The following is a 14,683-nucleotide window of genomic DNA, read 5'->3' as shown; positions in this document are numbered from 1 at the left end:
GTAGGGAAAATCAGCATTTTCAGGAACTTGATTTGTTGCTCTCTAAAATACAAGGTTCCAGGGGGAAAAATGACTCTGTGATCATTAGTGACTCCGTACTGCTAAAAACATGATTTTTCTATGTTAAATACGGTTGTATAACATTCTAAATACTTACTCGGAAATCATCTGGGAGTGTTAAACAAAAAACCACCTTTATTCTTTCCTGAGATAAATGAACGCTGTTCTGCTGGATTCCCCAGGTTCACTGGCTGTTTGAGTATCAGCCACAACTTCCCATTAGGAGTCAGGGTTTTTGGCCTGGGCCAGGAAGGAGGAGGTTGTGCAAGGTTTTTCCCCGAAGATGATGAGTGTTTCTGCCTTCTGATTGTCCTTGCCTGGTATTGTGCAATTTCAGTCTCAAGCCATGTGAAAAAAGATTCCAGGTCCAAGAATTTCTACCTTCTTTCTCACCACTGCAGCTGAAGCTTCTACCTATACAGAAAGCAGAGGATCAGGTTGAAGTTGCTAATTGTTTACCTGTCAATGGAGATGTAACACAATGCTCACTTAGTACAACAGGAATGTCACTCCTCCCTGCTCTGAAACTTCTCCCTATGTAACTGAACTCTTCCGGACTTCAAGAGTACTGCTGTTGCAAGGCAGCTCACCAACCACTAGAATTTTGCACTGGGGTTACGTTAAATTTTAGAAGCATAGTATTTCAAAGGTGGCAGTTTGGGCTTTGCAGAATAGAACTGTTGATTTTGTTTTTCTTGAGCAACAACTTTCAAAGACAGTGAGGAATGAAGACATGAACCATCCTAAAATTGCTATGTTGTTATGTTGCTCTATTTTTAGAAAATCTGTTAGATTGTCCTATTATCCCTGAACTAGAAGCTGGAAGTTAAACTTCTGTTTCAGACAACCAAGGATATGTCCTGGACAGTCAGGGATATGTCCTGGTTGGGGCTCTGTTCTCCACAGTCTTGCATGTTGCTTGTGTACCTGCTCTGCTCTTGCTGCTTCTCTGGCGAGCAAATTAAAGCACAAATTTACAAACTGATAAAAAGCAGGAGTCTCAACTGTTCAGTTGCAGTGCCTGCTCAGGAGAAGGGCTGAGCAGCCGGGGAATGGGGGGGTATGGTTGCCTGCAAAACCAAACACAGCTGTTAGGGCTAATTTTAGGTTTTCTAGTCCTGATGCTAGCCCTGTATTCCAGCAAGCTGTTTGTAAGTCATAAGCATTCCCAAGCATGTCCCTGTGTTACAGTGGGAATATTAATGTGACCTTTCTCTAAAATTGTATTTATAGAGGCCTCTGAAATAATGAGAGACATCGGAACAGCCATCCAGTATCTGCATTCAATGAACATTGCCCATAGAGACGTCAAGGTGAGGCCTGAAAGCTTGTGGGCAGGGAGAAGAGAGCATAAGGTAGAAAAATAAATGCACGGTGGTGGTTTAAATAGAACTAGGTGTACAACCAGATGGTCAAAGTGTTCCTATTCCTCTGCCAGTGTGAGAAGGGATCTGTTCACAACTAGTTTGCAACTAGTCAGAGGTCAGAATATTCATGTATGCTAATGCCTTCCAGTTGCATACGGAATGCAGAACAACCTTGTGATAGTCAGATGGTTAATTAACTGGATTGCAAGTTGGTAGTACCTCTTTAATTAACAAGAAAATAATGCTGCCTGAGGTGAACTTGTACTAGATGCTATACCTCTATGTACAGTCTTTGCTAGTTATTAGTTGTTTTCAGAATCATACTTGCCTAAAACAAACAAAACAGAAAAAAAACCCCAAACAGCCAAAGCCCCTTCAGCAACAAAAGAAGCTGCGTGTATGGGAGGAATAATACGAATTCCATGCATCAAACCCACTTTAATAGTACATGTAAATATTTGGGAAAATGGGAAGATCTCACTTACTACCATGTGGAACAGTGTGTTTTATTAGCTAAAACTTGTTCCCAGATCATCTTGTAGAGATTTGGCAGAGTTTGTAGTATTGTATTTTGTTTTGATTCTGTAAAGTGCACAGGCATTTCTAGTGCAGCGATATGGCAGCGAGATGGAATGTGCTGGAGAGCAGGTCACATGATGATAGACTGAGGCATCTGATTGATTCCACAGCTCTGAGTTTGTGAATTTTCTACAGATGCTTCTGTGTGTTTAGCTGGAGGGAGAACTGCCATTGCTTGGTGTCAGAGGGGTATGTTCGAGGGTTCTTTTGGTAGGAACTGGAGAAAGACTTAACAGTTTGGAGACTAAAAATCTATTCGGTTTTGTGGAGCTATGTGCCATTGCCTATCACCAGCACAGAAACTGAAGCACTTAGTCCCAAAACCTCCCAACAGGCACTAACAGGTGAACTAACATAGAAGTGGTTCAATTTGCTTATTAGATCCTAAGTCCTGTTTTCTTTCAAGCCCTTCTTTCTGTATGTCCCTAAACACTAGCATGACAGAGGGCATGGCTTCCTCATGACTGAGCAACTGGAAAACAAGTTCAGACAATTGCAGATTCCAGAGATGTGCTGTTGTCCCTGTTCTTGTGTGCAAGAGCTTGTACTTCCCTCTGTGCCACTTCTGGTTTTGGAGAGCCTTTATGGAATGTGGAGCAAGAGTGGAATTAACTCAGGTTTCAGGAGACAGAGAAGAGGGGGAGCAGGGAGGGCCCTGTGTCTGTATCAGTTAATTCTGATGGAGTTATGTCAGTTGCTTATAGAGAGTTTGGCTGATGACTTCCACTAAGCTACTTGAGTGTGGTACAGAGTGCTGTCAGATCAACTGATGTCGATCAGACTGAACGATCCTAGTAAGTGCAGTGAATTAGAGAGAGGTTCGAGGAGTCAGGCTTGATGCCCATTGGACCTGGTGTCAGAGTCTTGTGATTTGCTCTCCTAAATACCATGTTGAGAAGGATGTTGATCCTTATTCTGAGCAAAAATGCTACATGCTGGAAGGGAACTTTCTACATGGTGTAGTGGGGATGTGAGAGAAGTATAAGACCCAGATGCTGGTGGTGATCCAGGCAAGCGGGAACGGTTTGACCTTTCAGCTCATTAGAGATATCTCTTCATTGTCCAGTTTATCCTTTCTCTTGGTGACCTTTCAGCCTGAAAACTTGCTTTACACATCTAAAGAGAAGGATACAGTACTCAAACTCACAGACTTCGGCTTTGCCAAAGAAACCACTGTACAAAATGCACTGCAGACCCCCTGTTACACTCCTTACTATGTGGGTAAGTTATCCAAAATGCATTTCTTTCAGCTTTCAGTCTGTCATCCTTCCCCTTATAGGGGGCCTGTGGACTGTAGGAATGGACGGGAGATCTTCTATTGTGGATGTAATGCAGAGAGGTAGCCTGCAGAATTTAAAGTGGGATCCAACCCAGACCTAGTCTGATTCCAGTACAGTTCAGTGCTCCTGCTTTCTTCCTTGGCTGCAGAGGAAACAGCCTTAATAGGGGATGCAGATGAGGATCAAGGAGAGAGAACATGTTGCTTCTGATTACACTTGAAGTAATCCTGATGTTTCCTCTGAATGATGCAATAAAAGCCATAATTTGAACTTGGTTTCATGATTATTTTGGTGTTTCCTTGCAAAACTTCCCTTAGTTTAACTAATGCAATAAAAGGGAATAGGGAGAGTATTGCCTCAGCCGAATAGCTGCTTAAAGCTGGCAAATGGAGGAATTAGTAATAAAAGACCAATGTGACTTAATCACAGCTGAATTTTTGCCTGCATTTCATCCAAGACAGAGCACTGTGTAATGAATGCCACAGTAGATTGTCCTTTATGCACTCATTTTAGAGTACGTTCCTTTTGGTCTTTGAGTTAATAGTCATTCACCATATGATAAGACTTAGGCAGTCCGCCCTTGGAATTTCTTTGGAGAAAAAAGGGCTTAATTTTTTTGGAAGAATTAGTTCTCTTCTACTATGTAACTTTTAATAGGTTTTTTTGTGCTGAAAGATATTGTTATTCATTGGTAGCAGATAATTATGATAGCAATATTTTTTTCTGATTCTTTCTTCAATATTCTTGTAAACTGGGATTAGCGATAAAATGTTAAGGAATTTACGCATATATGGTTTTATGCCTTTATATTTGTATATACACAAGCTGACGTTTCCCTTCTCAACACCTTTTTATAAACCAGCATGATAGCTCATATGTTTAGAGAATCATTTTCCTACAAAATCAAGCTCCCTGCCAGTTCACCTGCCCCAGGTGAACCCTTCTAAATGTAGCGCTCTATGATTTTGTTACTTAGTGAAAAAATATAATGCTCTGGAGGCCAAAGAAAAATACAGTGATCTGTAGTTGCTGGAGCTAAACCCACTCCACCTAGGTATTGTTCAAAATTTTATCACAGCTCAAGTAGGTCCTTTCTGTCCTGATTTCTGGAACATATGCTCCTGCCTCTTTCGGTGCAGTGTCTCCCTGTACACATTTAGCTACAGCTCCTTCTGCTTTTCTGTAATCTTAAGCAGAGAGACACTAAGGTGAGGAGTAGGGCATTTTGCCAGCTCCATTCCTCCTTTTTAAAGCTAGATTAGATGTATTTAGGAACCTGTCAATAGAAAATACTACCCAGTTCCTGCAGTGAGTTGCATTTTTTAAATGCATCTGATATTTGTTGTTGAAGTGTGCTGCTACCTATAAGGTGATGGAGATGAAAGGAAATATCTGGTACTCTGCTAATTTCTGGCTTTAATCTTCTTCAGCCCCAGAAGTCCTTGGTCCCGAGAAGTATGACAAATCATGTGACATGTGGTCGTTGGGTGTCATCACATATATTCTGTAAGTATTTGGTAAGAGGCTTGATGTACAGAAAAAGAACACATCTTGTTAAATCTGCATTTACAACTAATTAGGCACTAGGATCGTGCAACCTGCATAACAATGTAAGCTTGTATGGGACTTTTTAAGAGATGAAAGGACTTTCCTAGTTATAAGAGTTCTTTTGTCCACTCTTGCAGCCTGTGTGGGTTCCCTCCATTCTACTCAAACACTGGTCAAGCCATTTCTCCAGGGATGAAGAGAAGAATTCGGATGGGGCAATATGGGTTTCCCAATCCAGAGTGGGCTGAAGTATCAGAGGAAGGTAACAATGCTCACTGCTACTGATGAGTATGTACGTGGTGTTGTGAAGTGGTGGAGTGCTTACCAAAGACTATTTCTAAAAACCTGTCTTAGTTTTTGTTTCCCGTTCTTTTAGAATTTAAATTAATTTTTTGTGAGGTGATACAGAATGACTGGGAACTCAGATACTAGCCAGCAACCTAAGTACTACCGAAAGTAAATGACTACCAAAAACTTTCTTTCAAATTCCAGCTAGTGCTAGTGAATGCTGAGATTAAACCCTCTGGAAACAAAAGTCTTTAATCCTGAGAAAGGAGACTGCCAGGACAGCTGCAATGCAAACTGAGTTGGAAGAAAGGCTAAACCGTCTTAAGAACTCATTCAGTCTTTGCCCTCCTTGGTGATAGAGCCAGCGAAGGATGGCAAGTTTTCATGCTAGCTTTTTGTGATGTGGGAACTTGCCAGCCACCACTTAAATCAAGGTCAACAATTTATTTTGTATAAGTCATTGACCGAAAGCTGCTGCTGTTCAGCTGTGACCTGGATGGGCTCAAACCCGTGTCCTGAATGCGAGTGGTTTTGATTCCCTCTTATTCTGACAGTTTCATAAGCTGGAAGTCTCACCTGCCTGTCATATTAGAGAGAAAGGTCAGCGACCTCTGGGCACATCTTTTTTTCTAATAAGCCCTTTATATTTCTGTTGCTAGCATCCTGTTACTGTCTACTGTTCAGCAATAACAAATTATCATTGAATAATACTGTGATCTGTGGCATTTTAATGCCTCATTGGATCTCATGGCTGCGTGTGCAGCATAGGCTACTGAACATTAATAAAGGAAGATGTTTTACTTATGGGTTTCTGGCTTAATATTTTGTCTGCCTTGGGTCTTGTTCATATTACAGCAGTTATTAAAATACTAGGGGAGCTTGGTGAGAGAACATGCATTTGGAAAATTTGTAGGGTTTCTGTATGCTTGCCTGAATGAAGATAGGTGCCCTCTACCTTTGAACCTATTAAGATCAGCTAGCTTATGTGTATTCTTTTAGGCTGATCAGGCACCTTCAGCAGACTGCTTCTTTTTGCCTTCCTTTGTACTGTTCTTGTCATGGTTTTCTTTATCTAATCATTCCATCATTGCATCATCTATGGAGACTTCCCCTGAATTCCCCTCCAGCTTCCTGTAATCATCTCAATGGGCTCTGTTTGTGGTCCTCTCCTTTTATTCCCTTGTACATTTTAGACTCCAGGTAATCTCTACTGTAAAACTCCTTTGCAGCCTCTCTTGTCAAACTGAAGTCTCAACTTGTACTTCTGGCAGCTTCTTACGTGCATTTAGTCATCTTGTATTCCAAGCATTTAGTCATCTTGCATTCAGTGTTTCTAAAAGAGAACTCTTATTCAGAAGTTTTGCTAGGTTGCCCCAAGGAAGTTGTGTGTAAGTCTTTCTAAATAACGTCCCTTGGATGCAGCATTTCAAATCTGTCCACCCACATTAATGAAACTCTTGCCTAGACTCTCATCTCATATCTCAGTTACCTAGTACTCTTTCTTTGGCAGATACCACGTTCACAGAAAGCTGCTGCAAAGCCCGTGTGTGCAATCCAGTTCTTTGACACTGTCGTCCTTTTGGTGGCCTCTCAGTTGTCAAATAAAAATTTATTTTCCCTTTTTTTTTTTCCCACAGCCTGTGCCAGTTTTTGTCTTCTATCATTTCTCAACACACCAGCTTATGCATTCATTCAGCCTGTAATGCCAAGCTTGTCGCCATCTTTCAGACAGACAGCTTGCCAGCTTTCTGTTCCCATGTTTCTCTTTTTCTCAGGTTCTTGCTCTCAAAACAGTTGGTTTAGTGATATAGATAGCATAGCTGGAATAACCAGTCCTTTGTCTTTCCTTCTTACCTCTTGTTTTGGATGTTTTCATGTTCTGCCTCTTTAAATATAGTAACTACCACACTGTACATGGAGTCTTAACATGATAACAGCAATAGGTAGGTGTTTTGAGTTCTGCAAAATTATCTTTCTTCCTTCAGCAGGTCTTTGTGTTCTCAGGGTTATGTGGAAACACAGTAGTAGACTACAACATGCCATGTTGGTTCTGTTTTTCAGCCAAACAACTGATTCGCCATTTACTGAAGACTGACCCAACAGAGAGAATGACAGTGTCTCAATTTATGAATCACCCTTGGATTAATGTGAGTTTCATATCTTTTTACAAGATGAATTCTTTCATGCAGAACTTACATGTAGCTCCACATAGCAGAGCAAGAGAAGGATGATGATTACTGTTAATACCTTAAATAACCTACTGTGCCCTCCACAGAAGGTCATCTGCCTGTAAAACCACAATTCTTGGTGTTACCAGAGGACACACAGAGACACCTACAATACTGTCCTTGGAAGCAAAAGCCAAATGTCTCTGTCTTCTGTGAACAGGCAGTCACTGTGGACTCTGCAGCATATGCATGTGTTACTCTCTTTAAAAATATAAAAATAAACTGTATGTACTTACTTCATCAGTGCAGGATTTAGAGCGAGCTATTATTAGTGGTTTCAGGCACCATTGTGCATAGCGGTGTTAGTGTGAACGCAGTCCTGTGCTTAGGGGGAATTCTCATTCTTGGCAGAGTTTGGAAATGCATGGGGGAGGAGCAAGGGTCTCAGCCTAGTGCCCTGTAAGAGATTGCCAGATAGGGTGGTACACAGAGCTATTAGTGGTCCCGGTTCAGGTTTCATGCTATGACTTGGTTCAATTTACTTTTCCTTAAAAAAATATTTTTGGGGGAAAAATGAAAAAAGACTCTAATAATACAATATTAATTATTTCAAACAAGAGACAAGAATCCCAGGAGTTACCAGGCTAAGTTTCAGGATATCATCTCTGCTCTGTAGGTATCACTCAAAATAATAGATTATACTTCTCACATTTGTGCCTAAAAGGACACCAGTCTTGTTCTCGCTGCCCAAAAAATCATCAGCCAGGAACAGAATCACTTGTACTGTAGAAAACCTTTTTCTCCTGTAGTGTTTTCTCTGTCTATGCTGATCCTCAGAGGAAGGGGCAGAAACAGAAGCATGACTAATAGTCAGCATTTCTATAATGCCTGTTGGAAGATCTGAAAGCCCTTAGAATCATATAGAAATGTAGCTGTATAACATCTTGATGAAGGAGATAGATGTCTTCATTTAGAGTTGTGAAAGCTGAGAAGTTAAGGTTACAAAGACACTGTAGAACTAGAACAGAACCTAGACAATGTTTCTAAGTCTTTTTTTAACCAAATAAAAATGTAATCACTGTTCAGAATAAATACCTCCAGCTTTAAGTGTTTGAAGACCCAAGAAGGAGGTGTTTCAGAAGTCAGCAGGCGATGAATTTCACAGAATGAGTGCCTAATAGCTAAGGAAGCTACCACCTACAGCGACACATGTTACTTGAAATATGCATATAGCCAATTAATAAGGAGGAGATTAGAGACAAGGTCTATAGACTCTGCTGCACCAAAGAGCCATGCTAGAATACCGTTCCTGGAAGAATGCTCTAGGAGCTGCAGATTGGCTTTTTTTTTTTTTTGTCTTTTGCTGAGCCTATTGTTCCCATGAGGCAGAGGGAGGGAGAGGGAAAGACCAACACAGTGAAGGTCTGTGTTCTTCCTTTTCCTAAATCTCTAAGTGGGAACATGTCTGGGGAGGTGCCTTGCACGAGCAGCAGAGGAGGGTGCTTGTCTCTCCTCTTTTTTTTTTTTTTAATCTTTCTTTTTTTTTTTATTAGATGGATGGCAGAAGTATTACTGTGGACTATGCAAAAATTGTCGGTTTAAGCGGAGCACACAATCCTGTAGTTAGCTTGTAGATAAGATTTTTTTTTTCTTTTTTTTGTTTTTGAGAAGTAGCAGCTCACAGCAGATAGGAGGGGACCTTCAACACCTGCTCAAGGACACCACTAAAGCCAGTCTGCTGGCTTTCTGTTTCTCTTGTCCCAGCTGTACTTGATAAAACTATACCCTGGCCAGCTAGGGTCCTTTTCCAGAGGATGCACAATTTCTGCTTCTGTAATTACTGCAGTGCTGCTCTTAGCTTCGTGGAGTATAAGCACTGCTTCCACTGCAACACTTATTTTACAGTGATGTATACAAGGATCTCCTTTGACTTTGTTGACATGCAGCTGTGTCTGGTGTAGGACACCACTGCAGGAGACAGCAAGTTTGGGTAGAAAGCATAAGGAAGATAGAATATCCAAATGATATTATAGTTTGGGTTATGGACTGGCAAGAAATACCATGATTCTTGCTGAACTTAGTTAAGGAACTGTGCGTCGTGCTTCAGAAATTGTACCTTATTTTAATGTAAAGTATCTACTGATCTTTTCATGGCAGGGGAGCATAGACCCCCCTTTTTTTTGGTAGAGCGTCTGTCTCAGGTGATGCACTGTCTTCTGAACTGTGCCGTACTCTGAATAATAGCATAATTTCCTCTGTTGGGCACATTTACGATCTGATAAACCGGTAACCTCAGTTAATGTATATGTACCAGAAAATTTCTCCTATGGCAAATCCTAGAAGATAAAGGTCAAATTAACCACCTTAAAACATTGACTAATGAATGGTGAAATGACAGTCAAAGTCTAAAATGTACATAAAAATGTATCCAACACAGGGTTGTTGGTTGGACTGGAAGGGAACAGAGGCAAAGGAACTCAGAACTGATTCCTCTCTCCTTTTGTTCTTTAAAGATACTGTCATGTGGAGACTATAGTCCTTTTCTACCTCACACTTGAATTTGCTTGTGGAGTGATTGGAAGCATGAATGATGAGGCCCATCAAAGGACATTAGATAAAGTTTTATGCCCTCCATACGCATAGAAGAGCAAGCAGTCACTTCCCAAATATGATTTTGCAGAACACTTCTTTTGATGTTTTTCCCTTTTCTCAGAGATCAATGGCAGTGCCACCAACTCCTCTTCATACTGCACGGGTCCTGCAAGAGGATAAAGACCACTGGGATGAAGTTAAAGTGAGTCAATCATAGTTCAGATTTCTTGAAGTCAAGTCTGGTAAGAGATTAGGTGGGATGGCTTCTCTGCCTGTGCTATTTCCTTGGAGATTATGGCTACTTTGAATACAACCATGTTAAACAAGGGAAGCATAAACAGTCTTGGTTAGAGCAGTAGTGTATATGATAACTGTTAAAAAAAAAAAACAACACAGAATGCTATTTGAGCTTCATCTGACAGCCCTACAGCTGTGCCAAATATCAACAAACATGATATTTATGATCAAAGGTATTAATGATGCTACCTGCTGAGCCACTGTATGTCACCACAGAGGAGAAGGGACAGTGTTGAGGGAGTTTGAAGTTCATTATAGTGAAGTGAAGAATATTATGAAAATGTAGGGGAACAGGGTGGGAGGATTGAGCTGCATTCTGTTTTTCTACTGTGTTCGTGTATTGTAAAACAACATTAAATAACCTTAGCCTTGTCTTGTTATGATATTTGGAAAGAGATGAGAAAAAAAAAAAAATTTGTCTTTCACTGAATCTAACCAGGTGCCTCACCTACTGTTTGTACTGATGATAGTTGAATGCTGCCTGCAAAGTGAAACTTTAGGGCAGACTAACAGTTGTTTGCAAGCCTTAACTCTTTCGCGCTGGCCTGTATCAGGTTGGCACGTTTTTACAATTCTGAATTTTCTGCACTTACAATGCTTGGCATTTTGATAATTGCAACATTCCTGTACTGTATTTTACTGATTACTGATCTTATTTAAATTACTGATGTATAGTCTCAGCTGTTGAGCTATGTAATAGTAAAATTCCATAGTACGTACACAACATTTGCGTCCCGAGTCAGAGATCAAACAGTTATTTTCCCTTAGCCGCCTTCATTTCCATGTTTCTGAGAACTTCTTACATTTGTGCTTTGTATAGGTCCCAGAGGTATTCCCTTGGGCCACCGACATTCCCATAATATTTAATCATCTTTCCTTTCCTAAACTAAATGCCTAGACATTAATTTACTTAAGCAGATCTTTGTTCACAACCTTACTAAAAAGTTTAAAATTTGCCTGCACTTAAACATTAATTCAAACTAAGGAAGCATGTGAATTTGAAGCACGTACTTCTAAACAACTTTGTGTGGACTCTTCATTCTAGTTCCTGCTAACCTAGTTTGGTAACAGAGCAAGGCAGTCAGTGTTCCGAGTCTGGTGTAAGAAGCCCAGGCTCAGTAGCTGATGAAGGCCCAGAGCCAGCCAGTAAGAAATGCTGGGCACAGGGACATGGTGAAATTTAGGCCAGCGGAGTGTGGTCCTGCATGCTCACATATGAAACACTGTGTGAATAGTTCCTCCTGAATGAGTCCATGAGCAGAACGAAGCCTTTAGTCATAGTCCAGTGCAGCAGAAAGGGCTCAGCTGTTTCTGGCCATAGCATAACAGAGGGCTCCTTTTTGTACATTCATCACCTGGCAGTAGTGTGGGGTGGCTGTGCACTCTCTGCTTTGGGGTTTTCAATAAATTACTTCCTTGGTTTCAGGAGGAGATGACCAGCGCTTTGGCTACCATGAGGGTGGACTATGATCAGGTGAAAATCAAAGACTTGAAAACATCCAACAACCGCCTCCTGAACAAACGCCGTAAGAAGCAGAAGCAGGCAGGCAGCTCTTCTGCAGCCCCTGGGTGCAATAACCAATAAGAAGAGAAGCCAAGGACCTGTGGGTGGAGGGTAAAAGCTAAAAGGAACAATTTAAAATCAGTATGATCAACTCAGTCCGTACCACAAAGGCAATGAGACCGTGAAGAAGCTATCCTGCAAAGAGAAAGCAGGATGAATGATTACATTTTTGTAACTTGAATCAGGGCTTTGCTTTTAAAGGCTAATAATGTATATGACATGATTCTGTTGCATATTGCTAGGGAAGGTACAGTAATACCAGAAAGGTTACAGTTTTTTGGTTTGGTTTTAACTGTCTCAGATGAGAGGAGAGAACAGGAGGCAGTCTCAGCATACTAATACACTGAGGCTTTAACAGCCATCTACAAGAGTAACTTCTGCTACCGTTTTAAACTTGGGAATAGAAAAAATGCCAAGTGTTCTGCTAGGAGTGTTTTAGTAGTTCAAACACGAGTACTGAGAAAGGAGAAAAATGTCACTGCTCTTTATATGAGTAGCACAGGTGCAGTTCTATTATGGATGCATCTGGATAGCATTTCGTGTTAGAATTGGTAATAGTCAGTATTTCCAAACTTACCTCCTATAGTTACAGAATATCACCTACAGAGTAAACAGTTTGTCCTGTTACATGAAAAAGCATCCATACATTTCCATTTTCATAAAGTCTTCGTGTAGTTTTATGTGAAGATTTCAGTTTGTCATGGATTCTCATTTGATAACATGTAAGTTTTCTAAACGGTAACCATTATGTCATCCCTCTCTTGTAATGTTTTTAATTTGAATGGTACTTTATGAGAAGAGTTTTAATAAGATTTAATTAGTTGAAAATATCCTGCAGAGAATATTGCTGTTCCTCTTGGATCCACAACCTCTAGGGCGTGCAACTGGACATGCAATTGTATACAAGAGACTGCTGTAGAAGAGAGACTTCTGAAATCCGGGAAGAAGTGGCAAAAGCACATTCTCTGAATGGACACCGGTGTCTGCCAGCATCCCTTCTGGTAATTATCTCCAGATCCTGTGCCTAACGTGCTCATCGTAGCAGATTTGGGGGTGCTGGGATTGGTTTGTTTCCTGTGTTCAGGAAGGGGGAAGATGCTACGATGTTTCTGGATCCAAAGATTTTCACTACCTAAGGGCGATTACCTATGCGTATAGCCACCCGTTGGTTTTTTCCTATTCTAATTCTTGTTTTATGTGATCCTAGCCTTGGTTTGCTAATTTATTTTACTTTGTGATCAAAATATTTCCTCTTGCTGTATTTTGGGGTTTTTTTCGGTTGAGGTGAAGCAAATATGTGTGAAAGTATTACCAGAGTCTAGGATGAAAATTATGTGCTTCCAGTGATGCAGGCAAGAACTACTTTGTGGTAGGCACACAGAGTACTGGTGTGTTAATGGGCTCAGAAGAATATTAAAAGACAAAAAGGAAAGTAAGGCTCCAGAGAGGATCTGAATCATCAAATCTGACTGCCACACAGGTCTTATTACCTCCCACAAAGGTCAATCCAAGGCTTTGGACCTTGTCTGGGGAGCCCTGTTCCCATCTTCAGAGTGTTGGATGAGACCTCCATTCTTTTTTGTGAACTGGTCCTAGGGTTTTATAAACTGATTTTAATAAATCGTATTAACAACATTCCTTCCTTCTGTCTTCCCTGTTTTTGCTGAGATGTTGCAGAGTTTGTATTGTTTTGCAAGGTCCATCTGTGTTGAAGGTGATGGGAGAGGGGAGAAGGAAAGTGTTCAGTGGTCTCCACATTCAAAGGCTACCCAACTTTGGGCATTTTTTTAAGATTACAAGGGTTTGTTTTTAAATACTATTCTCTGCAAAGATGTATTTTAAAATTATTTCATGTTTATCTAGGTATCTCTATGATTATAGCATGTCCTGTATATATTTATTTTATTATATTACTCCTATGAATTACGCAAATATTATTCATTAATTGTAAATGATAATACAACGAATGAAGAGTTGTGACGTGCTCAGGGTGCAACAGTTGGGATTAGAGCCGGATCCAAGTTTCTGTCCCTTTATCCAAATTTTTTGAGGGCGCTATGTACATCACTCCTTCCTTCCCCTCTCTGTGCCCGGTTGGGGCGATACACGCTCCCACAACCCCAGTTAATAGGGCAACTTGTGTATAACGTGGCGATGTCCTGGCTGCCTTGGGTAGAATGGTATCGGGACTGTTGCAACCCATGTTTTTCCTTCTGTCTTGCCCGAAGTTTGAGCAGGCGCTCTCAGTTTCCAGCTGGTGCCTTCTTGCTTGTCAGTTCAGTCTGGAGCTTGACGACACGCATGTGCTCCTGAGCAGTTTTCCAGGGGGAACTGTAAAGCACATCTGGGCCTGAGCCCTTCCTGTGGCGTTACAGTCTTTACCGCGGCGCAGGTCAGGAGCTGGAGTGGTGAACTGATGCACTTGGGCACTGTGCCTTCAGGTTTCAGTCCCTGTATAGCAGGCCAATACCATCTCATTAAATTTGGACTAATAGTTCTTGCGTTCTGCCCTGCAGTGACAACATCCAGGAATAATGTAAAGCCCGGTGGGAACCTGAGGAGGGCCTCAAAATGGCAGACGTGGAAGTGTATGCAATTATTGTACAGAAGTGTTTGTGCTTATTTTTCAGAAGAAAGGAGGCAACTCCTTGGGAGCTGGGAAGCAGCTGACCTGCAACGTATGGACCCTCAAACCGCCGTCCTGCTTGTAACACGGCCGCCTTCTGTAATGCGATGCGAGCAGGGTATAGGAGCTCTGGTCTTGTCGTAAAGGTGTCCGAGCCACCCGGAGCTATGAGAACCTGCCAGGGACCAGGTCTGGGGGCTGTGCTTGTTGTCACCCCTCGCTGGGGGTGCCGAGGTTCCCCCCGCAGCGTTTCCGTGTCTGTACGGAGATGCCCGCACCCCCCTACAGACCCACGGCTGGGGCTGGGGCTGGAT

The 14,683-nt window shown here is 41.5% G+C and overlaps 1 protein-coding gene across 1 annotated transcript in view; it reads left to right on the top strand.

The window, feature by feature from the left end:
* MAPKAPK3 (mitogen-activated protein kinase-activated protein kinase 3) overlaps positions 1-11,988 on the top strand; it is a 14,031-nt gene extending 2,043 nt beyond the window's left edge. Inside the window, exons 3-9 of the mRNA XM_009705886.1 lie at positions 1,294-1,373; positions 3,101-3,227; positions 4,717-4,792; positions 4,972-5,096; positions 7,184-7,269; positions 10,004-10,084; positions 11,606-11,988. Of these exons, the coding sequence (XP_009704188.1) occupies positions 1,294-1,373; positions 3,101-3,227; positions 4,717-4,792; positions 4,972-5,096; positions 7,184-7,269; positions 10,004-10,084; positions 11,606-11,764 (734 nt within the window). The 3' untranslated portion in view covers positions 11,765-11,988. The remainder of the gene's footprint in view (positions 1-1,293; positions 1,374-3,100; positions 3,228-4,716; positions 4,793-4,971; positions 5,097-7,183; positions 7,270-10,003; positions 10,085-11,605) is intronic.
* The last annotated feature ends 2,695 nt before the right edge of the window (positions 11,989-14,683 follow it).

The sequence above is a fragment of the Cariama cristata genome, unplaced genomic scaffold, assembly GCF_000690535.1.
Source record: "Cariama cristata isolate BGI_N322 unplaced genomic scaffold, ASM69053v1 scaffold36288, whole genome shotgun sequence".
NCBI classification, from domain to species: domain Eukaryota; kingdom Metazoa; phylum Chordata; class Aves; order Cariamiformes; family Cariamidae; genus Cariama; species Cariama cristata.
This window is presented reverse-complemented; position numbering and strand designations above follow the sequence as displayed.